The sequence below is a fragment of the Gadus chalcogrammus genome, chromosome 11, assembly GCF_026213295.1.
Source record: "Gadus chalcogrammus isolate NIFS_2021 chromosome 11, NIFS_Gcha_1.0, whole genome shotgun sequence".
Classification (NCBI taxonomy): domain Eukaryota; kingdom Metazoa; phylum Chordata; class Actinopteri; order Gadiformes; family Gadidae; genus Gadus; species Gadus chalcogrammus.
Window position 1 is genome coordinate 15,533,033 of NC_079422.1, and position 27,500 is coordinate 15,560,532.

The 27,500-nt window shown below is 50.2% G+C and overlaps 1 protein-coding gene across 1 annotated transcript in view; it reads right to left on the bottom strand.

Annotated features, from left to right (window-relative positions):
- Nucleotides 1-27,500, bottom strand: part of znf407 (zinc finger protein 407) — a 121,359-nt gene that overhangs the window by 50,675 nt on the left and 43,184 nt on the right. The window contains exon 5 of the mRNA XM_056602016.1: nucleotides 8,090-8,164. Coding sequence (XP_056457991.1) covers nucleotides 8,090-8,164 — 75 coding nt within the window. The remainder of the gene's footprint in view (nucleotides 1-8,089; nucleotides 8,165-27,500) is intronic.

Here is a 27,500-nt window from a genome sequence, read left to right on the forward strand (position 1 = left end):
AATAACTTAGAATCCTGAAAGGCATGCGGCCAAGGCTGGGGGGTCTGGATAATGAAACCTTGAATGTCTGGTGACAATGAGCGTACGAAACTGGACAACGAAACCCGAGCCACAGAAATGCAGATTTGACATATATAGTTCCCCACCCCCCCCCCCCCCCCATTCACAGCCCACATACATATTCATCTACTTATGTATATTCCATACATTTGTATTCATCTCCTTCTCACTATAACGCGTGGGGAGGAAGGATATTTTTTAAAGGAGAACGGCGTGCACAAATCATTGGTCCATTATGACGTGGTCGTACGAGAAAGCAAAAGGGCCACAAGTTCAGGACGGGGCCCAACTTAATAACGGAAGCCCCGGTTGATCGGTGTCTGTTCTGCTCGCTGGGACTTAATCTCCTTCTCGGGGAGATCTCCGTGACTGCTGCGCAACTCGTCCAGAACACATTAATTCAATCGCGGTTTGGCTAATTCATTGATTAATTGGTTCATTAGCGGTGCCTGGCAACATCCATTCCTGCCTCGATAGTTTGATGTTTCAATACAGACAAATAAAATGAAGATATAACAGGCAGCTGGCCGGCGGCGTCTCACTTTCTTCCTTTTCCCTATTTCATCCCCACGATCCTGCTGTGCACAGTGTCCACGGCCTGTCAGCGACGGGGCCAGCGGATTGCGTCAGCGTCCTAAGTGGGCCCAGCTTTTTGAGCCATGGGAGGTGAAACCACAATGAAGGTGAACCACGCCCGTCCCCCCCCTCCTTCCCCCCGTTGAGTAATGCCTCGGGGTTCCGGCAGAAAAGGGACTTCGCACTTAAGAAGTAAACGATATTGAGCGGATTGAGCGGCGCCGGAGATGATGCGGTGGCGGAGACGCGTCCCGAGACAAACGGCCGTGGCTCCTCTTTGTCCTGCTCGCAGTCAAGGGCGTGCGACCGTGGGCCGTGGGCCACGCCGCCGCCACCACTCGTCTCTGTGTTTCCCCGGGTTTTGGGGTATGATCCGGGTGGGCTGGCACGCGGCTCGTTGACCATGACCTGTGGCGAGGGCGCTCATGCATTGGCCGCAAGTCAACCGCCACATGTACCGGACCCCCCAGATTTATGGACCTCCCGCCTGTGGGTGCGGCCAGAGAAAGCAGAAGGACTGCGCTGCGGCTAATGATGAGCACAACCACACAGGGTGGATGTTTTTTAACATAAAAGCGTGTCAGCCTTTTCCCCAAACACACACACAACCCTGCACCATGTGCCCGTGACAAGTGCATAAAAACCATTCCCATGCGATAGCACGGTGGGCCAAGCCATAAAAACTTAATGCACCTAATTTTCCAGTAATCAAAGTTTTATAGACTGCGACTGCGATAGCTTTTAAACTAACAAATTTTAATTATTTCTTAATTTTAACAGCAATATTAATGTGATCCCTCATTCTGCAAGCATTCATTCGTCATGAAATATTGAGTAGGGTAAATAAGGGGAGGTGCTGTCCTCCCACTCAAACAAACCAAGGAACACAAAAGTCTGTGTTGTGTGTGTGCGTCGCATGTTTGTGTCGCACTTGTTTGTCGTTGTGGGTAGGTCTGTGTGTGTTTATGTGCATGTGTGCGTTGAAGAATGGTCTGTGGTTACCCTAGCATTGCCACTACCATTAACCAGTGTTTGCTGTTGCACAAACAACACCACTGGAAAAACCGCAGTCGTATATGACCATATGACAGATTCAGGGATACAAACTGCGTTGGGTGTTGTATGTGTGCTATGGTGCAGAAATGTTATAGTGTGTTGAGAACGATGGTTGTTGTTAATGCCTCCCGCTAATTGCCCACTCATTTAGACATCCTGTAGGATTTAATTGGAGACTTGGATAATTACCTTGTTCTATGCAAAAAATAAAGATAAATCGATAGATTAAAGTAATAAAGACAGCTATCAACAGTCTCAAGCCATAAATGAGGCAATGAGGTAGCTCCGGAAATATTCCGAAAGAGCAATGATCTATGATACAATAATACAATTCAACAATTCATTTCTTTCATACAAAAAAATCAACAGCACAAAAATATAAAAGAAAGATTTAAGAATATCCAGCTAGTCAGTTTGTATTCATTTTTAATGGGAAGACTCCCTGTTCCTGCTGCCCTCTCCCTTAGTTTACCCCTTTGACGCTTACAGTAACACCGCAGCAGTGGTGGCGGATAATGTTATCGACTGCTGGCTGCTCTTGGGTGGTTCAAAAGGAGATAAAACGAGAAGCAGGCCTCCCATCCAACGCCAAGGCAGGGAGACAAAGTGCTGACAGAGGCAGATAAGGCAAGGAAGAAAGGGAAAGATTAAAGAGCAGATTAATTATCAATAATTAAGGGAAAGGATTTTTCTAATGAATCAGGGGTTGCTTGTCTTCATCTGCTCTTTATCTCACTATCACACGACTCTCTCCCGCTCGCTGGCTCGCTCTCACCCCATTGCCTGCCTTCGCTCACACTGTCTTACCGTCTAACCTTCCCACACACACGCACATGCATACGGATGCACAAACACACACACACACACACACACTGTGGCAATATGGGCCTACACACGTACAAAACCTACACACGTAAAAAAACGCACAAAAAAATCCCCCAAAAATCATATGAACTCCATTTTCTGTGTGTGCGGGTGTGCGTGCATGTCTATGTTAGTGTGCATAAGTGTGTTTGTGTGTGTGTGTTTGTTAATGCATATGTGTGGGTGCCTGCATGCATGCATGCATATGTGTGTGTGTGTGTGTGTGTGTGTGTGTGTGTGTGTGTGTGTGTGTGTGTGTGTGTGTGTGTGTGTGTGTGTGTGTGTGTGTGTGTGTGTGTGTGTGTGTGTGTGTGTGTGTGTGTGTGTGTGTGTGTGCGTGTTTGTGCCTTCTGCACAGTCAGGACTGTGTGTGTTGGGCCCATATTGCCACCACGCCGGTGCCAAACATGGCGGGAGAGAGGGGGTGTCTTCCGCACTGGCCCCTGCCCTGTTGCTGTTGGGCACGGCTAGCCTAGCTAGTCCCGGCCCCCACGCGCCTGTTCCAATATGGCTGCACCGCATGGTGCAGGGGCTGGGGCTCTGAGCCCAGGCTCTGCTGCTGCCAAGCCAGATGACCTGCTCCGCTACCAGCCCTACCACACACACACACACACACACACACACACACACACACACACACACACACACACACACACACACACACACACACACACACACACACACACACACACACACACACACACACACTCACCAACCAACAAAGACACCCATGCATGCACGCACATGCATACACAAAAAGGGATGCAGACACGCACACAAACAAACGTGTTAACGTGCCGACACACACTCACACACACATACAGACACATACACATATACACACTACAGCACATGCACACACAGGCATGCACACACACACACACACTCACACACTCCACCATGCCCAACCGCAGCAGTGCACGTACATTAGAGGGTGGGAGGGCTTCATAAGATGGAACTGGAAATAGAATGTGTGTGGGTAGGGGGACTGCGTTGAGCGCATAACATTATGAGATAGCATTAAGTCTATGGAAAAATCACTAGGATCTGTGAGGGACATTCTCATCCCGTGTGCTCCATGAATCATAAATCCACTAAACCGCTATTTCTGGCTCCGGCTTCCCCATGCCTTTCTTATAAACGGAGCCCGACCTGTTTGTCGAAAATTAGCAGCAATGTGTTGAGGACAGAGATAATAATGCCATCTTTATGCTGGACAATAACCAGGGACCACACTTGAGGGGCTAAGCTACGTCAGAGTTCTGCCCCCCCCCCCCCCAAAGAAACCCACTTGTGCAACTTTGAGGATTCAAAGTCTCCAAAAACATTCGGTGCAAATTGCACGCCATCAGCCAGTTTCTCTCCCTTAAACTAATAGATCGTTCTCCTACGGCTGTCAGCGCTACCCGCTCCGAGAGTGATGAGTGATGATTAGTCCAAGCAGTTTATTATTACAAGCATAAAAATAGTGTGTGCGCGTGTGTGTGTGTGTGTGTGTGTGTGTGTGTGTGTGTGTGTGTGTGTGTGTGTGTGTGTGTGTGTGTGTGTGTGTGTGTGTGTGTGTGTGTGTGTGTGGGGGGGGTATTTTAACAATTACCTATGAAAACAGATATGTGGGACAGGTCAGGCGCCTCACGGAGTCTCGCGCCATTTCAGAAATGACTAATTACGTTCAATTGAGGCAAGGTCGCAGCTGTCAATCACACGGGCGGAGAAACCACTCCCCCGTTATTAAACTGTTGGTTTAGGTGCCGGTAGACACACTGTTTAAGGTGAGAGTGAACACACACACAACTTACTGTTTCTTTGACTGTCGCCCCCCCCCCCCCCCCCCACCGTTTTCCCCGGATATCTCCTCCACCACCCACCCGCACGCACACACACACACACACACAAACATGCAGAAAACCTTCATTAGCTTCACTCATAAAAATACCAAAAAAAAACACACAAACAAACGCACACATATACACTTAAGACACACTCACACATTCCACATCCACATATGAGGGACAGACCCCCTTAATTCCCCCCCTGCGCCTGCATAGAGGAAGCTGGTGTGAGTGAGAGGGAGACCCAGTTGTGTCACTTTAGAGCAGTTCAGCCCTCCTCCTCCTCCTCCTCCTCCTCCTCCTCCTCCTCCTCCTCAGTCTCTACCCCTTCCATCCTTCTCACTTTCTTCCCCCCCTCTCTCTCTTCTTCCCCTCTCTTCCCTTCCTCCTCCCTTCCAGAGAACTGTCGGGCGGTGGGGCTGGAGTTTGTCACCTCATTCTGCCCACCACCACCACCAACACCCCCCCCCCCCCCCCCCCCCCCACCACCAACACCCCCCCCCCCCCCCACCACCAGCCCCCCAGCCTGGTCTTGTCCCCACATTCCCCCTCGCCGTCTCCCCCTTGTCTCTTCCCTGCTGCCACCGCCTCCGTGTTAGCTCCACTCCACATCAAAATACCCTGGGTTTGGAGGCCCCCAGTTGGCCAAGCCCCGGCTAAAGTGGAATCTGGCATTACCTACGTCGACTTAGCCCCCAACCCTCGACTCCCCCCCCCCCCCCCCCCCCCCACCACCACCACCACCCCCCTCCCTCCCTCCTCACCTCCCTCCCTCTCCTCCCATCCTTTGACTAACAGATCTCCCCAGTGTTCTAAAAATACCAGGTGAGCGGGGCCGCAGAGATGGTGATGAAACTGCCTCTCTGACACTGTCCCACTGCAATCTATCTCCTTGCCGCTCGCCAGACAGCATATGTTTGCAATTGGCTCTCCCCAGCCCCCTATCCCCCCCCCCCCCCCCCCGGACCCCCCTCCTCTCCTACCCTATCCCCCAACCCCCCCTGCGCTACCCAACCCGACTCTCCCTTTGGCGAGCTCGCTCCTGCCCTCCTCAACCACACAAACACAGACACACACACACACAAGTTTCCAGAACAAAAAAACGTCCCCCAGCACCCCCCCCCCCCCCCCCCCCAACTCTCCCTCCCTCCCTCCCCTTGTCCCCAGCTACCTCCCTAGTCTCCAGGTCTGGGTTTTCAAACTGGTGCAGTTATCAATCAACTGGGCCAGCCCTGTCAAACGAGACCAAAAACCTCCTTTTGTACACACACACACACACACACACACACACATACACACACACACACACACACACACACATAAACACACACGTACATGACCATGCCTACGGATATCCATGCCGCCCTTTGTTTTTATCGCTCTGCTCTCGGTTGCCTTTTTTCTCTCTTTTTCTGCTGCTCTGTCCTTTTCCCCTTGTTGTGTCTGTCTGCCTGGCGCTCTCTCCCTCTCGCTCCCTCTTCCCCTCACTATCTCTCTCTCTGTGTCGCTTAACCTCTCCCACTCTCGCCGACTCTCTGCCAGCCATTCAGCCAGCTAGCCAGTCATTCAGTCAGCCTGTGTCTCTCCACACCTCCCTCTTGCACTTGCCCAAATTTGTTCCACTTAATAAGGCCTCCCCAGTGACCTTGTGCTAATTAAGCAGCACTGTGTTGGAAATATGATGCTTAATTAATGATGAGATAAATTTTGTCTGCGGGACTGTCAGAAAAATGATGACGCCGTGTTTCACAGGTTTAAATAGAGCATACCTTGTGGCCTCCTCAAGGAGTTTGCGCACGCGTGTGTGTGTGTGTGTGTGTGTGTGTGTGTGTGTGTGTGTGTGTGTGTGTGTGTGTGTGTGTGTGTGTGTGTGTGTGTGTGTGTGTGTGTGTGTGTGTGTGTGTGTGTGTGTGTGTGTGTGTGTGTGTGTGTGTGTGTGTGTGTGCGCGACAAAAAACATGAGAAAGAGAGAAAGGGTTGTGACGCATGAAGTAACGATGATTTGAGGTGGCTTTTATGTGCGCGTGCATGTGTGTGGGTATTCATGTGTATAAGCACAAGTCGTAGAGTTATGAGGGTAGAGTCACCTCAGACACACATGGGCTGTGGTAAATGCGCACACGGACACACACTCTTAAAACATCTGTTAATAGTAATAATCAGTTTTGTGCATGCGTGTTTATGTGTTTACTTCTGCATGTCCCCTCTGACCGTGACTGTGAATTATAACCTTCAGATGCCGCGTCAAGGACAGCAGGTTCTTCAGGCGCCAAGGAAGCACAGAGAAAACCCATTGTACCCCAGCAAAGCCACTTCTGAACCGAAAGCAACACAAGCGCTGCCGAAAGTACAAAATGCTTCTGTTAAGCGCTTATCAATCGTTTAGTTTTACTCCCCCTCACTACTCTCCAGTTCTGAACAGACTACCCTCGCCATGTGGAGGACAGAAAAGCGAGGGAACGGAAGTGGATGTGAGGACTTCTCCCCATCTAATCCAGATGAGCAGCCGACAGCAGGGATTTTTGTGCATCTGTGTGTGTGTGTGTGTGTGTAGGGCTGTGTGTGTGATGCCTATGCGTCGCTAGAAGGCATATGGACGCCCCGCTCACTTCCGCGTCTGAGGCCACTCGTCACGTCTAATACTGCGCCTTGTCAGAAGCATCAATATGTTTCTTTGCAAGGGAAAATGAAAGTGAAACCGCTCCGTTTTCTATTTTAGCGAAACGCCTGACAGATTGAGAGGTGTTCAGCGCCTTGTTTTGGCATGTCGAGTGGGGGGGCTGGGCTTCAAAACTTCATTTGGACTTCTGTTTTCTTCGGAACGCACACACAGGCAGGAGCATGGGCGCACCCACACACAAACATACACACACACATACAGACACACTCATATAGTCACACGCACAAACACACGCAAACATAATGACATAAGGACAGCAGGTTTGTTCCCGATAGGCGGGGCCTAGTGGAACACAATTCAATCAAGACACACACACACACACACACACACACACACGCACACACACACACTCACCAAAACAGAACAGTCAGAATCAGTCATCCTTAATTCGAGAAGGGGAGCAGAAAAGCAAAGCGAACCACTATCCCAAATCAAGTGTGACAGATAAAAGAGATGTTTGAAGCTGGGAGAGCGACAGAATGAGTGAGAGCCATTGACATTTACGCTGCCGGCTCGTCTCCGTGGGGATGTGGCGGTCGACCGCCGAGGTCGGTTGCCCTGGCGATCCACCATCAAACAAACGTCTACCGGTGGGGGGGAACTGAAATGCCCCGGTTCTTCGTAAGGGTTAACCGCAAGTAGCAGGCTGAACCACTTGCCAAAAAAAGTTGGAATCCCGGGACAGAGAAGTGCGGTGATAATATCGGGATCCAAATTCGGTTTATTTGTTGAGTGGAACGGATCGTGGCGTGAGCTTCTGGGATTTCATTTCCATTTTTTTCTATCAACGTGTGTGTGTGTGTGTGTGTGTGTGTGTGTGTGTGTGTGTGTGTGTGTGTGTGTGTGTGTGTGTGTGTGTGTGTGTGTGTGTGTGTGTGTGTGTGTGTGTGTGTGTGTGTGTGTGTGTGTGTGTGTGTGTGTGTGTGTGTGTACAGACACCCGAATAGCCGGCAATTCAAGGCAGCAAGATGGTTGGTGCAGTTCCAAGTAGAGGTGCTTGTGTACTGAAAAACTCTCTTACCTCTCTTTCCGCTGTCCAATGCCGTGTCGGCCCAGCATGTGTGTGCTCAAGTGCTTCTTCATCACAAAGGCCCACCTGCACAGGAAACACACACAAGGGAACAGTGGATCAGAACAACACAGCAACACTGACATTCAGACAGCACTGTTGGTGGTGGTGGTGGTGGTGATGCTGTGGTTTTAAATGCCAGCGATATTGAGTTAAAGTATGACACATTTTTAATAAGCTTTAGCTAAGGTTCGGAGGATGTTATGTAGACATACGAATTCCGTAGACTATAGTATTACTACTACCAGCGCTACTACGATTATAACACTCCTAATATTACTATTAATAATACTGCAGAAGATAATTGTCATGTATCAACATTTATTAATTAGTATTGTTAAATGTCATCAGTCAAGTTAACATACGCTGGCTAAAGGAGCCCTGACAGACCTCTGAGTGAGTCCATATGGAGATGTGTTTGTGTTTGCATTAACATGTCATTGACACATGTCCCTGAATTCCGTTAACATTATGTGTGCAAATTGCTGCCCTACTACTACACCTCGAGGCACACACACACAATGAAAAGGCCCGTCAAGACGCTCCATCTCAATCTTTCCACTTGATGAGCATTGAGCGTCAGACGCATCTACCAACACGAGAAGACGAAAAGCTCTACCCCACCTTACTACTCTGCTACTACTCTGGCCATCGCCACTATCTTTGATCCCCCTGATCCCTTCTCATTAAGCAGAGGCCATCTGTTTGCATTATGAGAGATGGACGGGTGGTAACCTTATCGGAGGGGCTTTGGTGAGAGGGGGGGTACGATCACAAACATGAACGCGGACCAAAGGAGGTCAGGGTGGTCCCCATTGTCACCCGACCCCTTGCGTTGTGCATCAAGGCTAATTATGTCACCATTTATGTCCGTGCCCTACACTACTGTCTTTTTTATTATGTCCGGAAATGAGGGCATGCACACACACACACGCAGGCACACACACCCACCCCCCCACACACACACACACACACACACACACACACACACACACACACACACACACACACACAGGCACCCATAACCCATCACAGCCTCAGAGTGCCATCCATCACGCGGGGCGTTCCCTTAGGCTGACGCTAACCAACACGCGAGTATAAATATTCAAACCCATTCCACTGTTTTGCGCTCCTGCTCACCCCCCCCCCTCTCCGGCTCCATCCATCCGTCCGTCGCGAGCGCTGCCTGGGAGTTTGACTGGGAGCCAGTGCGTGACTAAAAGCCGCCTTAACACGGTGAGGGAGTGAAAGGCGAGATCAAAATGCGACACGTCATCGCAGAAGGCCACTGCGGGCGCCTTCCGACTGACTGAGGCGTCTATAAATAAACCGGTCTAATTAAGACAACATTGGTGGGAGGGGGAAGGGGGAGAGTCGAAAAAGTGAATCAATACATGTGAGAGAGTGACACCGTCTTGGACGACTTTGCGGGGCGGTTGTTAAAGTCGAGGCGTTTAGACGTGGAGAGAAAGAGGGGGCTAAAAACAACACTCGCAAAAATATACCAAGCTTGCAAACATTTCTGTTAATTATGTATTACAGCTGTCCTTCATAAACCTAATTACAGAGTGCTGAAAGGCAACATTTGCATATGCGCATGAAAGACAAGACATATGCAAAATATGATTTTAATTAGCATTCTTTGATAGCAAGGGTTACAAATCAAACTGGCATGTTGTGAGATTCTCATCTCTTGCTTTTTCTTCACTGGATTATTCTCAGCATGGCATTAGTGCGTGACTGGCAATGCCCCATGGAGCCACCTGGCACACATCTAACCCCCCCACACACACACACACACACACACACCCCCCTCCCCCCCATTGTTCATAATGACTATATGTATGCAAACAAAAGACTGATAGGCGCAATGAGCAGAAGTTCACCTCCAAAGGCACACGTGTCAGATGTGTCGGGTAAGACGGACGTATAATCAGTGTGTGCGCATGTGAATGTTGAACCCCCACAACCCCTAACGGGTGGGTGGGTGTGAGGTCAGGGTCAGGGCCCGGATGCCCCCCCCCCCCCACGGCCCAGGGGGTGCCATCATCAGAGCCTTGATGACTACGGCTACAGAATCTCCTCTGCCATGGCATTCAACCACAGCAGCACCCTCTGTGTACCCCGGCATCCCCACCCCCCCCACCCCTACCACCACCACCACCTATGCATCCAGCTAATAGGGCCGGGGCCAGCCCTCTCCAGGGGACCCTCATCAAATCCATCCCATCAAAGAACGGAGAGAAGAGAGGAGAAAGGGAAGACATAATGGAACGGGGGAGAGGCTCCCGGTGCTTTAGGTTTTTTCGGCGCTCCCTTCAGACTAATCGCCGCGCCACAGCTCGTTAGGCCCGTGACGCGCCCGAGCCTCGCCGATAAGCACGGGAGACACGGCTCAATTACCCACAGTTACAATCTCTCTCTTTCTCTCCCTCCCTCCCTCTCTCCCTGCCGCCTGGCGATGGAGAGATAACGTGTCAATATGTGATACAAACAACTTCATTTGCCTGATGGCGTTCCCTGGATACACCCTTTCTCAAGGAGGCGGAAGAGACCGGAGGTTCTGAAGGAAGCTTCCATCCGAAGCCCTGGAGCCTCGCAAACTCCACCCCCCCCCCCTCCCCCCCCCCTCCCCCGCCTTCCCCCTATAGCCCCCTTAGAGGTAGACGCAAAGCATGCTGGGAGCTGTGTTGGGGACAAGGCCTGCGATGGATTCCGGGCCGCCGATGGATCTCCTAACACATCCCTAAACCCTCGGAACCATTCCTGTCGTGGGTACATTTACCGTTAGCACAAAGAGAGAGGGAATCGACTCCCTCCACGGGAAAAATCAAGTAGCGGTTGCACCTCCACTTATGGTGAGACACTAGTTTAAAAATAATTCAAAAAAATAAGCTGGGAAAAATTAAAGTGTGACCGAAGTCAGGTGAAAGTTGCGAGCGTTGTAAAAGGAAGGGAATCGGTAGCTGAGGAAACATTAAGCAGAGCGAGAGACGGAGGCAGCAGATGCTGGAGCCACTCAACCTTCGCCAGGCGGAGGCAGAACACTGCATCCTGGGAAAAGATGAGCTCTACCGGGGAGGGCCGTTGAGGCAGGGGGAGGGGGGAGCACTCTGGAGCTATGGGGTCATGCTTCAGCTCCTTTTGAGGACACAGATGCCCGATCACACGCACACACACACACACACACACACACACACACACACACACACACACACACACACACACACACACACACACACACACACACACACACACACACACACACAGACACACACACAAAGAAAGAAGGCGCCGGTACAAACATACAAACAGGCACATTAAGACAATTGTGTAGACCTGTGTGCCCCTACACGGCACGCACACACACAGAGCCTGCTCGCGGAGCCGTGCGCGGGCCGGCCCTGCGCAGCGAGGGGGGTCCACCAGGGGCCCTAGAAAGAGATGAGCGAGTGTGGGCTCATCGTGCCTCAGCGCGCCGTCCCTAATGATGGCCTCCACCTGCTGCTTTAATGTCACAGCTGGAGCGCCCTCCATCCCTCACTGACTCCGCCTGCCATCACCACACCCACGCACACACACACATACGCACACACACACACATACGCGCACACACACACACACGCACTTTTATCCCTTTTTTGTTCTTTCACTCCATTCTGCACATCCCCTTCAACTCTGTGGCGATCTTCCACTTTTCCACCCTGTCCCACACCAGAGGCGCGCCCTAGTGTGCGCCCTGTAGCTCCCACATCTTCCCCTCTTCTCACCACTCCTTTGTTTCCCCCCCAAACCCACCCCTTTCCCCCTATTCTTGCCTTTTTCTGCTTTTCCCCCCCCGAGCACCTATGGGTGACTCTCCCTGCTCGCTTCCTACATGTCTTCATCGTCTGCTCTGTGGCAGCGTTTCCACTTCCGAGACCCGTGCCCCTGAACCCCCGCATCCCATCGAGACGTCTCCAGCCCCGAGCTCCCTCACCCTGGCCTCCGTCAGCGTCCTAAAGCCTGCTGGATCTATGAAAGACGAGCATGGTATGCCTGCTGTCCATGCTCCCGACCTTCCTGGCATTGGGGGAACATGCATGAAAGCCACCAAAGGAACTCCCACCCAAAGACCCAATCCAACCCAGATATAACTTTTTGAGTTAATCCTCCACTGGGCTGGTCAGCAATCAGAGGCCGCTTGGATCGTATCGATGCTACTCCTTTCAGCTCATCTCCCTCGCCCGCGGCGGCGGGCGAGGGAGCTGGCAGGTAGAGCCGGCGTGTCTAATCTGGGAGCGTTTGACAGACAGGTGAAGTGACAGAAGAACAGAGCCTGACTAGTTGCCTGACAGGTGCCTGCAGTGCCGAGACAGCCAGCCGACATGAGAGCCAGCAGTCAGTCAGTCAGTCAGTCAGTAGGTTAGATTGACAAGTGCGGCAGAAAGACATGGAAAAAAAAAGGGGAGACTTCCACACTGACTGACGGGTACCGTCAGAGCAAAGCGCTACTATAGATTGCTCAGGAACGACCGGAATTAGTGATTGGTGGGGAAAATATATGTCCAAAGGGAAACAACTAAAACGACCTGTCTCGCTGATGGAGAGATGGGACGCAAGAGGAACATATTGGTATGGGAGAGGGTGAAAAAAGGGAAAGTGTAATGTAATCTGCACAATGTGCGGAGAGAGAGAGAGAGAGAGAGAGAGAGAGAGAGAGAGAGAGAGAGAGAGAGAGAGAGAGAGAGAGAGAGAGAGAGAGAGAGAGAGAGAGAGAGAGAGAGAGAGAGAGAAAGAGAGAGAGAGAGAGAGATACAGAGACAGACAGAGACAGACAGAGACAGACAGAGACAGACAGAGACAGACAGAGATAGTGAGAGAGATGCAAGGCAGATCCAGTTTACATAGCTGTCAACTGGTTTTGATGGAGGGAAGGGCCGACTAGGCATCAATACCAAGCTGGCGTCTGGGAGACGTGCTTATAGAGCCATTCCATAATGTAACAGATATTGGGAGGGATATGAAAAAAAAAAAAAAGGAAAACACGATGGTATTGATTTTTTTTTTCACTCTCATGCCGGAGCATCTAATCTATTCTGAGAAGATCTTGATGAAAGTTATATAAATAAAAAGAAAACAGACTAAACGTATCCTTGACGGCCGATCATCTCTGAGGCTGTCACCGAAACGGACGCAACTCACTAAGAACGCGCTCCACGTGCACACACCGTGTGTGTATCCATTAGTATGTGTGTGGGTGTGCATGAGTGGGTGCGTGTGTGCATGTTTGTGCGTTAGTCCGTGCCCTCAAGAGAGAGGTAGATATAAAAAATAAAAATAAACCTCTCTCCCTCTCCCACCGCCCCTCTACCCATCTCTCCCTCCGTGCCTCTCCGTCCCTCTCTCTCATTGGGATCTCTCAGTGGTTTGGATCATCAGATGAGGCAGGTGATGGGGCCTGACGGATTGATTGAGTCGCCGTCCCCATCCACGGCTGCGTGCGCCCCCGCCGGGCTGTTCCGGGCTCCGCCGCACAGCGCCCCATTAAACCGCCGTTTGGAGGTGGGGGGAGTTCCACCTGAACTTACCCAGAGCGCACCCCTAATGTGAGACTAAACTTTCCATGCCAGGAGGGTTGCCTTGGTGTGTGTGTGTGTGTGCGCGCGAGTGCGCGAGTGTGTGGGTGTGTGTCTGTGTAGGAGACGGCGGAGTTGGTTAAGGAAAAATAATAATAATGATGATAAAACACAGATTCACCCCCCACCCCCCCCCCCAACCCCCCGACAGCCCATTTCCATCTTCAAGAGAATGCCAATTGATGAAGTGATCTATTATTGATATCATCATCGCTAATGTGCTGGTGGCAGTTTTAATGTTCCGAAGCGGGCCGCTCTGAGCGTCATAAGGATGTTTGCATAATATGCTACTCAGCTTCATTATATTTTCTAATTAACTGTTTTAATTTGGGATTTAAATCCTGCAAAACAGTGGTGGGGAGAAGGGGGCGGGAGGGAGGGGCGGCAGAGCAAAGTGCTGAACCAGAAGGAGGAATGAGAATATAGTACTTTGTGTCAAGATAAAAGCGTTTGGTTTATGAGGAGCAAGAGGCAGACAGTTGTACAAGTGGCTGTGCCACGTTCCAAAATAGATTCATAAACGCAGGCGGATTGTGTGGAATCAGCATAAAACAGGCCGTACATTTATGGATAGGAAGAAAAAACAGGCATAAAAACAGCAGAGATACGTTATGCTCTGAGGACAGAAAACGTACAGAGAAATAATTTCCAATGAATTACATACCATGGTAAATAAAATACCATTGGTGTGTGTGTGGGGGGGGGAGGGGGATTGGTCGAGACAGTGAGAGAGGGAGAAAAAAAACAGCTTGGTCTCACATGAGGAAGAAGCAAAATTAATCAAAAATGCTGGTTGTTAAAGGCTGTTAGCTGCTGTTACAAATGCATCTCCTTCTCTCCGTTTTTTCTTTCTTTCCCATTCCTCTCCACAGTGCAGTTAAAGATATGAAAAATATATGTGCACGGTGCCCCCCCCTCTCCTCCCCGACTCTCCCCCAGTCTCCCCCCTTCTCCGTTCCACAGTGCCGTGTTAAATCATTAAAGAGTCCTGCTCATTATCTCTCTAAACAAAACTTCTCTTAAACCAAATAAATCAGCGCGCGGCGGCGCTAACAGCCGAGAAGGGATAAATTACAAAGCAGCTCACTGGCAGCGCTGGTATTTTAAAAAGCTTGCTGCACAATTTCTATGATGTACAGTAATTTGTAACGCTGGTTTCCCCCGATGTTTAGACCGCCTCTTCAGGTGTGTTCGCCGTACACAAAGAGAGACTGCTCCATGCCAGCGAACGGGGAGGGGAGAAGGAAAAAAAGACATCCCATTTGTGTTCTTTGTAGTAATGATATTATTAAGCCTTTTCTATAGGTAAAGGCGGTATGCAACAACAAATAAAAAAAGAAAGCGTAGTTAGGGCTTTCAAACGGGGCTCATTTGTGAATCTGCCTTTCGCTTTCCGAAGCCGGTTCCAACGCCTCAAAGACTAAAAACCAAACAGTGAAAATCAATAAGTGACCGTTTTCACCACGCTGGACTCATTAGGCTGGACAAAGCTACCCTAAGTCAAGCTATAGATCCCAAGGCTAAGGCTAAATGCAGGCTAATTGAGGGAACCACACACACACACACACACACACACACACACACACACACACACACACACACACACACACACACACACACACACACACACACACACACACTTCCCCTACCCCATAACCCTCTATGTGCCATATAAGACTGGGGGAGCCTCATAGCCCCGAGAGCCGTCCAGTGAGATCGAAGGGGGCTACGTTCAGGACCCCTTGTACTGCCGGGCCCCCCCCCCACACACACACACACACACACACACACACCCCCCGAGGCCTCCTGGGGATACAGAACAACAGTAGGCCTGGTGAGGCCTGGAACACAGACCCAAGCATGATTTATTCTGTCTGTTTACTGTCTGCTGGATCCCTACGTCCTCCGAGAACAAATTAAGTATGAAAATAAAAGAGAGGTTGGTGGGGGAGGGGAGGGGTGCACATGAGAGATGGATTCATGGAGGGGAGAGACAAATGTTAACCATCTAAATACAATGGAGTCAATTGTTCAAAAATATGCAATGAATATGTATTATATATATTTAACACGCACAAATACTTCAATGTGTGTTACTGGTTCTAAGCGTGAAATTTCACACATATTTTGTCTCAGTATTAAGCCAACTCTTCCACCCAGACACATGTCAAGGACAAACTCATTTAAAGATGCGAACGGTTTCAAGAGAAACTGGGCCCCGGTGGAGCCCATCATGAGTAGGGGAGATGTACTTCAAGGTACAGCGAGTGAAAGGAAAGTTAAATAATACGTATGAAATGGGCAATAAAAAGAGAAATACAACAGCCATTATCAGCCGCCTCCTTGTTGTTTTTCGCAATTGATCTTGTAAATGCACACAACACACACAACACACACAAACACACACACACTGACACACAAGCCCTGAACGAGCATGACATGGAGGGAGTTTTGTTACTCCTGCACTAGTTTTGCTAAAGGAAATAATCCATAAAACATAAGCCCTCCGTATTGACGTGCACCCTTCCCCACCCCATCCTCCCCATCTCGCCCCCCGCCCCAACCCGCGGCCCGGCTGAATGAAGGGCATAGGACGGGATGTCTAGGATGTCAGGCCTGCCTGCCTGTCTGGCTCAGCAGCGGCCTGTCTTGCTGGCTACCACTCTCATTATCCCCGCGCTCGCTGAAGGGCGGCTAAGGTCGCGCAACGCACGGAGGAGAAAATACACCGCCGCGCCGCTAAATCTAATATTCAGTGATTCTATCAAAGAGTGGCTTATTAAGTCTCCGGGCAGCCACGTCGGTTGATGCGCGAGGAGGAGGAGGAGGAGGAAGCTGGCGCAAGAATTTAACTTCACACACCCACGATAACTGTTTTGAGGGACACGCCGAATGCGCTTGTGTGTTTGTGTGTGTTTGTCTCTGTGTCACGTGTGTTGTCGCCGTGCTGCTGGCTCGGTTACAGTGAGCTACCTGCAGCTTGGCCACTCACTTGAGGTAATTATGGATGGCGCACAATGCGGTTTTGAGCAGCGAGCAAAAAGCGCGGGTTAGGCATTTCACACAATGCACTGTTCTGGAATTATTGTACACGCTGTTGTCTCCCACTCAGGAGCCAAACTCTCACACTCGCATACCTCTCAGACAAGAATACACACTCGCGCACAGGAATGTGTGCATGCAAACAAAGAACGTCTTTGTTTGGCGATCGTTGCCGTTGTCTTGACACCCACCATCTGCTGCCCTGGCAACCGAGAGAGGGAGAGAGTGAGAGAGAACAGAGAAAGAGGGGAGAGAGAGGAGAAGAGAGAGAGAGAGGGAACTGAAGTTTCTCAGTAGCCCTTCACCTTGGTCCTCTAAACAAACTTGACAGCTGTCACTCAAACAGCGAATCAGCCTCCATAACAAACACACCAAGACACGTCTGCTTGAATAAGATTTTGTCACTTTTTTTTTGCCTTGTTTAGGTCAAAACCTTGACAGGTTGAAGCATAAAATAAAAATAAACTCTACAATGCAAACAACACGGGGTTTAAACAACCGAAGACAGAGAACCGCACTGAAAACACAATACTTGTTCTCTTTCTGGTTTTCTCCGGCCATTGTGAGGATGTTGTTTGCACAACAAGGCTGAGCGTTGCATGTGGAGGAGCAGCATTTAGACTGGAGGAGGGAGGGGGGGGGGGGGGGGGGGGAGGGGGGGGGGAGAAGGGAAGGGGGGAGAAGGGGCGGACTGATCCACTGGGTCCTCGTTCACGTGAGACTGAGAGCCGGCGCTCCGAAGTCACCACAAGAAATAAATAGGTAAATAGCGTGCGCTATGCAGATGAGGGTGAAGACGGTTCCGTCTCGCGTACCCCCGCGATGCGGCGGCCATTCATCACCTGCGCATGCAAAGCGACCGCTCCTGTCCTTAGCATATTCGCATATTCTAATGAAGCCTTGCATGCAAATGAAGACGACCTTTTCTTTCTTTCTTTTTTCATTTGCTTTTTTTTTTTTTTTTTACAACTTTACATTACGGACAAAGTGGGTGTGTGTGGAGTGTGTGTACATGTGTGTTTCGGGGGCGGGGGGGGCTGAGAGAGGACGCTATAATGGCTATTAGAACGACCGGCTGGCTACGTGCGCGCTATGAACCCAACTCAGGAAAGCGGTAATTAGGCTAATCTATTACAAGGCTGTGGCCGTCCCCAATCTTTATGGCTAAGGACAGACTCCTTCAGACGCCGTGGTTATTTATGTGCGCGCCCGGCCACGCCGCTGTCTCCCAGGTCGGGCCATGGCAGGCCGTGCAACACCACGCCACCACGGTGTAGGGGGTGGGCTTCGGCCAGGTTCCCAGGGACCCTCTTGCTCAGTGTTGGCCACACACCCCCAGGTGGGGGGGTGGGGGGGGGGTAGTGGACAGAAGACCCCAACCCCCCCCGCCCGGAGTCACTGCCCCCTGCCCATAACCCACCGAGAGCTGAACGGCCCAGCCACAGGAAAGCCCATTGTGTAAGTCTACATGTTCTGTGTGTGTGTGTGTGTGTGTGTGTGTGTGTGTGTGTGTGTGTGTGTGTGTGTGTGTGTGTGTGTGTGTGTGTGTGTGTGTGTGTGTGTGTGTGTGTGTGTGTGTGTGTGTGTGTGTTTGTAGGCAGGGTGGGAGGGGTGGGCAGCGCGCAGTAGACCAGTCAGGAGAAAGTTATGCCTCCTTACTATGACTTTGAACTTTGTGAGATGAGGCATAAATATTGAAATATTGAAATGAAAGATGCGCAGGGTGCAGAGGAGATGGGTGGTGGAGGGAGAGGTAGAGAGCGGGAGCGAGAGAGAGAGAGAGAGAGAGAGAGAGAGAGAGAGAGAGAGAGAGAGAGAGAGAGAGAGAGAGAGAGAGAGAGAGAGAGAGAGAGAGAGCGAGGAAAGGGGGAGAGACGGATGGAGGGGGAGAGGAGAAGACAGGAAGCCCACTGAGAGATGAGACAGGGCCCTCACCCCTCTGCCAGACTGCATTCTCGCCGGTCGACAGTTATGGATAGGAAACATTACTGGGGCTGGTAATTAAAGCAAAAACTAATACTGTCTCTTGGATGGGGGGTTTTCATGGTGAGCGTCCATTTGTCACTGCTGCACACTCGCCAAGGCTAGATTAAATCACATACATATTTACTCCCGCCGCGCACACCGTGTCCCCGCTATCTCTCTATCTCTCTATCCACCATTCATCTTTCTATCTCCCTCTGTGTATCCATCCCTTTACGTTCGTCCATCTGTCAGTCCATTCATCCTTCCGTTCATTCACCTGTTCAACCATTCCACCAGCAACCTAAATATGTGTTGTTGTTGTTGTTGTTGCCGTTGACTAGCCTCATCCACTACGTTTGCTTTCTGGTGGTGGTATCTTCACGAATGTTCTCTCTGATTACAGAGGAGTACAGGGTGAGTCTGTTACTGGCTGACTGGCTGGCTGAATGACTGACTGAGGCAGTGAAAAGGCTAGCAGCGCCTGGCACGGGTTGGTGAGGGTGAGAGAAACGGAGACAGAGAAAAGGGAGAGAGAAAGAGACAGAGCGAGAGCAAGAGCGAGAGCGAGAGAGAGAGAGAGAGAGAGTGACAGAGAGCGAGAGCGAGAGCGAGAGCGAGAGCGAGAGACAGAGAGCGAGAGAGAGAGATAGAGAGAGAGACAGAGAGCGAGAGCGAGAGAGAGAGAGACAGAGAGCGAGAGCGAGACAGAGAGCGAGAGCGAGAGAGACAGAGAGCGAGAGAGAGAGATAGAGAGCGAGAGCGAGAGCGAGAGAGAGAGAGAGAGACAGAGAGCGAGAGCGAGAGAGAGAGAGACAGAGAGCGAGAGCGAGACAGAGAGCGAGAGCGAGAGAGACAGAGAGCGAGAGAGAGAGATAGAGAGAGAGAGAGAGAGAGAGAGGATCCGGGGACGGCGTGCCACCAGACGGGCGGAGATGGGTGACACTGAGCGTGTCACGGGGGTGACGGCTGCACTCTGCCAGGAACCAGCGGGCCCCTGCGGCGCTGTCACACCAACCAGCCGCTCCCGATACTGACACCACCCACCGCCCAGCCCCCCACCACCATCCACCACCATCCACCACCCGGCCCCCAGCCCCCCAGCCCCCCGTCTGACAGGCCAAACATGACGCGACTCAGCGCAAGCCACAGACGAGCCCTGACGGCATACAGAGACACGATGGAGAGAAGCTGCTGCTGCTGGTGGTGGTGGTGGTGCTGGAGGAGGGGGGGGGGGGGGGTAGATAGGGAGCATGTTGGTGGAGTATCATTGAGAGAGGGGGAAGGGGGCAAGAGACAGATGTCATATAATACAGACAGACAGGAATTACCTAGAATAGAGGGGAGAGGGGAGGATGAGGGGGAAAGAGATGAGAGGGAGAGAGCGAACGAGCGAGAACGAGATAGAGAGAGAGATGGAACCAGTGGATCATGAGCGAGGTGATGTAGTGGTATGAGCGATAGACGGAAGGACAGTCAACGAAAAGACGCACAGACAGACACACACACACACACACACACACACACACACACACACACGCACACACACACACATCAGCGAAGGGGACTGGAGGTGGGGATGAGGGAGGGTGTGGAATGCCAAAAGGGGAGAGGGCGAATGGGGGAGAGAAAAAGGAGGAGGGGCTGGGGAAAGGGTTGAGGGAGACAGATGGAAGAAGAAGAGAGGCAGTGGGCAGCGGGTAAGGACAAGGGGGGGGGGGGGGGGAGGGTCAGAGGGAGAGAGCGAAAAGAGAGTGAGAGAGAGAGACAGAGAGAGGGGAGCAAATGGGAGGGAGGCAGAGTAGATAAGGGGGGAGTGAAGTGCAGTTTCGGGGGTGGGGGGGGGGATGGTGTTGGGTGTTTTAAGGGTTGGTGAAGTGTGTGTGTGTGTGTGTGTGTGTGTGTGTGTGTGTGTGTGTGTGTGTGTGTGTGTGTGTGTGTGTGTGTGTGTGTGTGTGTGTGTGTGTGTGTGTGTGTGTGTGTGTGTGTGTGTGTGTATGCACGCGCGAGACTGATCGCTGTTGATCTTCACGATAAGCGCTCCCGACAACTTGTGACCGGAGCGCGGCGCCGACACTAATGGGCCGTGAAGGCTGACCCGCGGCCCGGCAGCGCAGCTCACAACGCACAGGCGCCGCCCGGCCCCGCGACGAGATGGGCCCGGACAGGAGACATCCAGGCATCACAACTCCCCCACAAATTGTGACACGGCTCCGGCACGCTCTGAGAATGAGCATCAGGGGTGGGGGGGTGGGGGGGGGGGGGGGGGTGGTATGGGGTTAGGAGGGTCGGAAAATAACACACGTGCCTAGTAGTGATACTGGGCACACTTGGCAGTCAGGGTGGAGTCATCGGGCACAAGATGAAAAGAGAAGGACAAGGGGAGGGGGGGGGAAGAGAGAGAGAGAGAGAGAGAGAGAGAGAGAGAGAGAGAGAGAGAGAGAGAGAGAGAGAGAGAGAGAGAGAGAGAGAGAGAGAGAGAGAGAGAGAGAGAGAGAGAGAGAGAGAGAGAATATGGGGAAACAAATGGAGGGGTAAGGTATGGTAGGGGGGGACTTTATTGACAATTATCTTTGAGATGTTGGAAAGAGAACTGGATGGGACCTGTCTGTAGTGGAGAGCAACCTTGAGATATATGTGTTCACCCTCTATCATATGCAACACACACACACACACACACACACACACACACACACACACACACACACACACACACACACACACACACACACACACACACACACACACACACACACACACACACACACACACACACACACACAAAGACGTGTGAGTGTGTGTGTCAGGGGGAGAGGGAGAGGGCAAACCATGAACAGGTCTGGATATTCTCCTGAGTAAAGGGGAATTGGGCCAAGTGCATGATTTTGTGTGTTTTTTTCTTAAATATGAAGACATTTCAACAGGAGGTACAAATTAGCTTGGGCTAAAATGCAACGCTATCCATGGTAAGACAGAAAGCACAAAGCGAAGTGACAGATCCCTCAATTACTCCACAATAACACCGGCACCCATACGGGCAGATGGACGAGGGGGTCGGGGTTGCAGTGGATTTTCTCAAACAATCTTGGCTTGGTTTGGCTAACCCCTTCCTCATGTTGTTTTTACTTTCTTCTTCTCGTTATCAAAACAGTGAGGCGGACATTTTGTCCGTTCTTGGTTGAACTCGGCGGCCGCACCGTGCCATCCACTAGCGGCCCACTCACAGTGGTCCGGCGGGGAGGCATGGTGCCACGTATCCCCCCGCTCACTAATGACTACCGGCTCCCACATTTCGCACCGAATGCGAAATGTGTCCAACGTACAAAAATACATGAGATATAATCATGTCTGCCACCATCAATTATATGAGGCTTTATCCATTTAGGACGATTTACAACCAGAGTACAAACGTGCGTGCATGTCAGTCTGTGTGTGTTTCAGTGTGTGTGTGTATGTGTGTGTCTGTGTCTGTGTGTCTGTGTGTGTCAGTGTCTTCGTCTGTGTCTGTGTGTTGGTTTGTGTTTGTGTGTGAGTTGTAGTTATGGGTGGCCAAGCGTGTTGGCATGTGCACACACCCAGGTACCTATATGTCAGACATCGATGTATCTGGAACGGATACAAAAAAATGCTTTGTGAGATTTTGCTTCCTAGGCAAAAATGATGGGACCAATTCAGACGCAGAGATCGAAGTGGTCAGTTAGGAGTGGAGCGATAAGGATGGCAACTGTAATTAACTTAAGAAAAGGTATTTATTGATTCATTATAGTCAATTAATTGTGGGGAAGACGTCTTGAAAACAGAAAGAAAAATAAGTAAATAATGTAAGGTTAAATCATTTAATTTGATCAAATAACCCAAATAGTCGTCACTATAATTACATTTATGAATACATTAAATTCAGGGGTGGGGGTTCCTTGTAAGCATTTTTCTTCCAGAACACCCAGCATAAGGAAGAAAGCTGATCTTACTAATTGTAGTAATTAGTAATCGCAAAAATATTTAAAACCAATGAGATACATTTATAACTACTGTATGTACACATACATACTTGAGACCAACAGAGAGAGAGAGAGAGAGAGAGAGAGAGAGAGAGAGAGAGAGAGAGAGAGAGAGAGAGAGAGAGAGAGAGAGAGAGAGAGAGAGAGAGAGAGAGAGAGAGAGAGAGAGAGAGAGAGAGAGAGAGAGAGAGAGAGAGAAATAAAGAGGGGAAGAGAGATGTACACAGCTGTGTAGGAGATGGGGTTCCAGAGTTTCTAGAAATATTTCTTCTTATTGATCTGTTATGGGGAGATGCTATCCTTTTACATGAGAACCAGACCACTGGAGCCAAGACAGAGCCACATGAAACACACACACACACACACACACACACACACACACACACACACACACACACACACACACACACACACACACACACACACACACACACACACACACACACACACACACACTAAATATAGATGCATGTCAGGTGCATATACCATGTGGAATTTAACCGGCTATCCTAATATCCATCAAAAGCGTTATTACGCATTCATACAAACTTATAAATAAACAGCCAAAACGGAGAACTCTAATTAATGCAGTTATTTGCTCATAAGTATTGTATGTGAATTGTCGTGCGAGTTTCATAAACGGTTCAAGTTGTGTCCAAACGACAGCGACTTTGAGAGAAAGTCAACACGACGGCCGTTACCAATTTACACAAAACAATTGCTCTTTCGGTTGGTTCGTATTTTCAACCCAACCGCCAACACAAAAATTGGTAATATCCATTCATTAATACGGAAGTATTAGATATTCTTCCCCCTAGTCTGTCTGTTTTCCCTCTTCCCGTCTCCTCCGATGCGTTTTGCCACCACAGCCCAGCGCGGGACTGGAGCAGTGCAGTGCAGTGCTGGGAGCGATAGCTTGTGACTGGCGAGAGCGCACAATCCCCTGTACTTACAGTGAACCGCAGATAGGACCATCGCTTTTCATTACCCCGCTGTTCCGCGGGAGCTTCACTCCATCACAGGCGTAGCATGCTAATGGAGCGGGTGGATGGGGGTTTGGGGGGGGGGGGGGCGGCGGTACTGTCAGGTAAATTAAACTGCTGGCTTGTTTGTTTGTTTGCTTTGGTTAGGTGTGATTTTGAGGCGTTTTTTTATGCATCTCAACTCCTCTCTCCCCATTGCGACTGTCAGGACATCTTCAGCGGCGGTAGCAGGTGTGTGCAGGCTTGTGTGGGTGTGTGGCGCTCGGTACTCGAGTTTCGTCTGTGTGTGTGTGTGTGTGTGTGTGTGTGTGTGTGTGTGTGTGTGTGTGTGTGTGTGTGTGTGTGTGTGTGTGTGTGTGTGTGTAGGTTTATTTGCGTGTGTGTGTCATAGCTGCTACTTATACGCGCACTTACAGGCAGGAAAAGCATAGCAACAGGTGAGTTTGTGTGTATGTGTATGTGGGTGTGTTTGTTTGTGCACGTGTATGTGCAGCTGCTATTTATGATCAAGTTTATCTTGCATAAAAAGGTGCACACACACACACACACACACACACACACATACACACCTCTTCTTCCAAGTCAACCAGATGTGCATCTGACCCTGGGCTCAGCCACTGAAATGCAAAGTTGTATGCTCCCCCCCCCCCCCCAACCTCCCTCCTGCAGCACCGGTACAACCAACTGTCACAAACAATAGGAGAATATGCATACCGTGGGCTAGGGCTGCTACAACATGCTCTCGATGTAAATCATATTTCACAGGTTTACTGAAGACGACCAAGCCACCCAGTCAGCCAGCCAGCCAGCCAGCCAGCCAGCCAGCCAGTCTGTCAAAGTGCCACCACATCACTGTGTATTCCTGCAGAGCTGGCTGGCTGGCTTCTGGCACTGGCGGTAATTGACAGTGTCTGTTAAAAAACATAAATAAAAAATAAAAACACAACAAAACAAACAGACAAACAAACCAACCAACAAAACATGCAGCCCTGTTTGCATCCTCTCCCCGCAATATGTAAAACGATCTCTTATTTCCGCCTGTAAACATGAGACGTTTCAAATAACAAGAGGGATGGAAGCCGCTCTGATTCCCTCATTAAGACGGCTGACAGCGACTCGCTCCCTAATTTGTTTGAGTTTGTTTGAGTGGTGCGGGACGTGCGAGAGCTTTTGCTAAACAACTCGCCGACATCTGTGGAAGGGGAGTGAGTTCTCCCGCGGAGAAAGACAGTGATGAGATAAAATAGAAAAGGAAAGGGAAAGGGAGAAAACAATCCATCCTACAGCGGTGTGGGCTTTGCCTGTTTTACAACACACCAAATAAAGAATAGAAACTGCAAATAGGCGCCGTAGTTCAAATCCGGGACGGACGCAACGCATCCTTTTCTCTCTATTGAGACATTTTGTAGCCAGGCCGACCGTGCTGCTAAAGAGAGAGCACTGGGCGCTGACCTCAGAGGGAGCATTGGACAGGGGGGGGGGGGGGGGGGGGGGAAGAGAGAGAGAGAGAGAGAGAGAGAGAGAGAGAGAGAGAGAGAGAGAGAGAGCGAGAGAGACAGAGAGAGACAGAGAGAGACAGAGAGAGACAGACAGACAGACAGACAGACAGACAGACAGACAGACAGACAGACAGACAGACAGACAGACAGACAGACAGATAGTTTCAGAATAAACTTTTAGTGACATTGCAATGGAAAAACCCGTATTCATTTGCATCCTTGTTCGTGAGAACTCACAGAACAACGCACCCTCACACATGCACACACCGCACGCACACACACACACACCGCACGCACACACACACACACACACACGCGCAGGCAGGCATCTGTCTCGCGGGACCTGCCAGCTTTTGTCCACCGACGACAACAGGCCCTGTTGTCTGTCACACGGTATTCATCATCCCTCGAACCTCTTGCTCGGCCACATTCCTCCGCGAGAAAACTAAACACAGAGCGTCTTGCCGTGGCGACGTCACCGCCGTCCCGTGACAGATCTGAAGTAACACGAGCGCGGCGGAAACCCCGAGCAAATTGGAGGCCCTGCGTGATGAGCCCACCGCGTGTGTCACAGCAGATCGACCGACGACCCTCTTAAAGCAAAGCAGACGCCACCATGGGTGGGGCAGCGAGAGATCACGGGAGAGCGAGAGAGAGAGAGAGAGAGAGAGAGAGAGAGAGAGAGAGAGAGAGAGAGAGAGAGAGAGAGAGAGAGGGAGACTGTGGCCAATCCAAACTTCTCAGACTAACCTGAACTGTCCAAGGTTTGGCCGACGAAGCGCGAAAACAACTCGTGGAAGGAAACGCAACGCCACATTAAGATGGTTGCCACAGACATGCATTTTGGGAAATTCTTCTCATTATCCTCTGGCCTATGCCATGGAAGATAGGATAGCTGGTGTTAAAAACAACATAGCTTAAGAGAAGCCTTAGTGTGTCTCTGCATACTACCTGTGTATGTGTTGATATCAATAGAGTATATTTCTTCAAGTATGCTTGCACTATTCAAGGGCAAATAATACAGAAGCCGAGCTCAAAAACAGTGAAAGCCCTCCATGATTGTATTGGAGAAGAAAACTGGAAAAAAAATTGGTTTAAAGGAGAGGAGAAGGAGGGGGAAAAAACATTTGAAAATATCCCTTGACATGTAATGCTTGGCGACAAGCACGTTGGAAATGGGAGACATTTGAAAAGAGACACCGACCCAAACATGGGCTTTTTCAAAAGGACAATGAGTTTGCTTCTATACATACATATTAAAATGGTGCTGTAATAAGCAGCAACGCTTATAGTGAAATAATGAGAGAGACTTGAGTTGCTAACAAAATAAGACACGCGAGATGCAGCAGAGCGCTGGCACAAGGAAAGAGAGCCAAAATAAGGTAGAGGGAGAGAAAGAGAGGGAGACAGAAAGACAGAGAGGAAGAGACAGGAGAGCTGTAGGACATACAAGGAAGTGTAACTGTATGCACCCGTGTCTGTCAATTGTGCTGCTAAGTTTCATGGCAAATTAAAAGTTTGTAGTAAAAAAAATTAGGAGTACCGGTAGAAAAGGTTCTGTGTGGATGTCTCGTTTTGTGCAGTCTGCGTGACCCTACGGGAATGGGTGGGAAGATAAAGGCCGACACCCATGTAAACCACTGATGAAATCCAAACTGTTGGTGGATAAACCAACAGCATGGAACCCGATACCAGGGATGGCCTATCTGACACGAGCAGGAAAAACAGATATGCAAAATGCCCGGTCCAACAAACGCAAAAGGCAAACAAAACAACATATGTTTGCATCTGGCGATGCATTTGAATTGGTCTTGGTAACACAGTGGTCAATCTCATCTCATTCTACCCCGTCTTTTTGTGTTGTGTTTTTGCACATCCATTCATGAATATCTATAAAAGAGGTAAACACACACACACAAACACAAGTGCAAGTTTAGTGTGGGTTGCAATGAGTGCATTATACAATGAAAGTCGTGCGTGGGCATATGCTACTGCCTCCCAGAGGGTTGGTCAAAGATGTCCGATCTCCGCCAGCGCGCTAGATAGGAGAGGAAAACTAAGTAGTAGTGGGAGTGTATGTGTAATCAACCCACGCGCTGAACACCTCACACACACACACACACACACACACACACACACACACACACACACAACGGCATACTCTTTGCCCTCCTCTTTCCGAACTCCTCCATCTCTATTCTAATCTAAAGCTAATCTGTTTCTCGTTCTTACCTCCCCCAAACCTGCTCATATTTCACAGT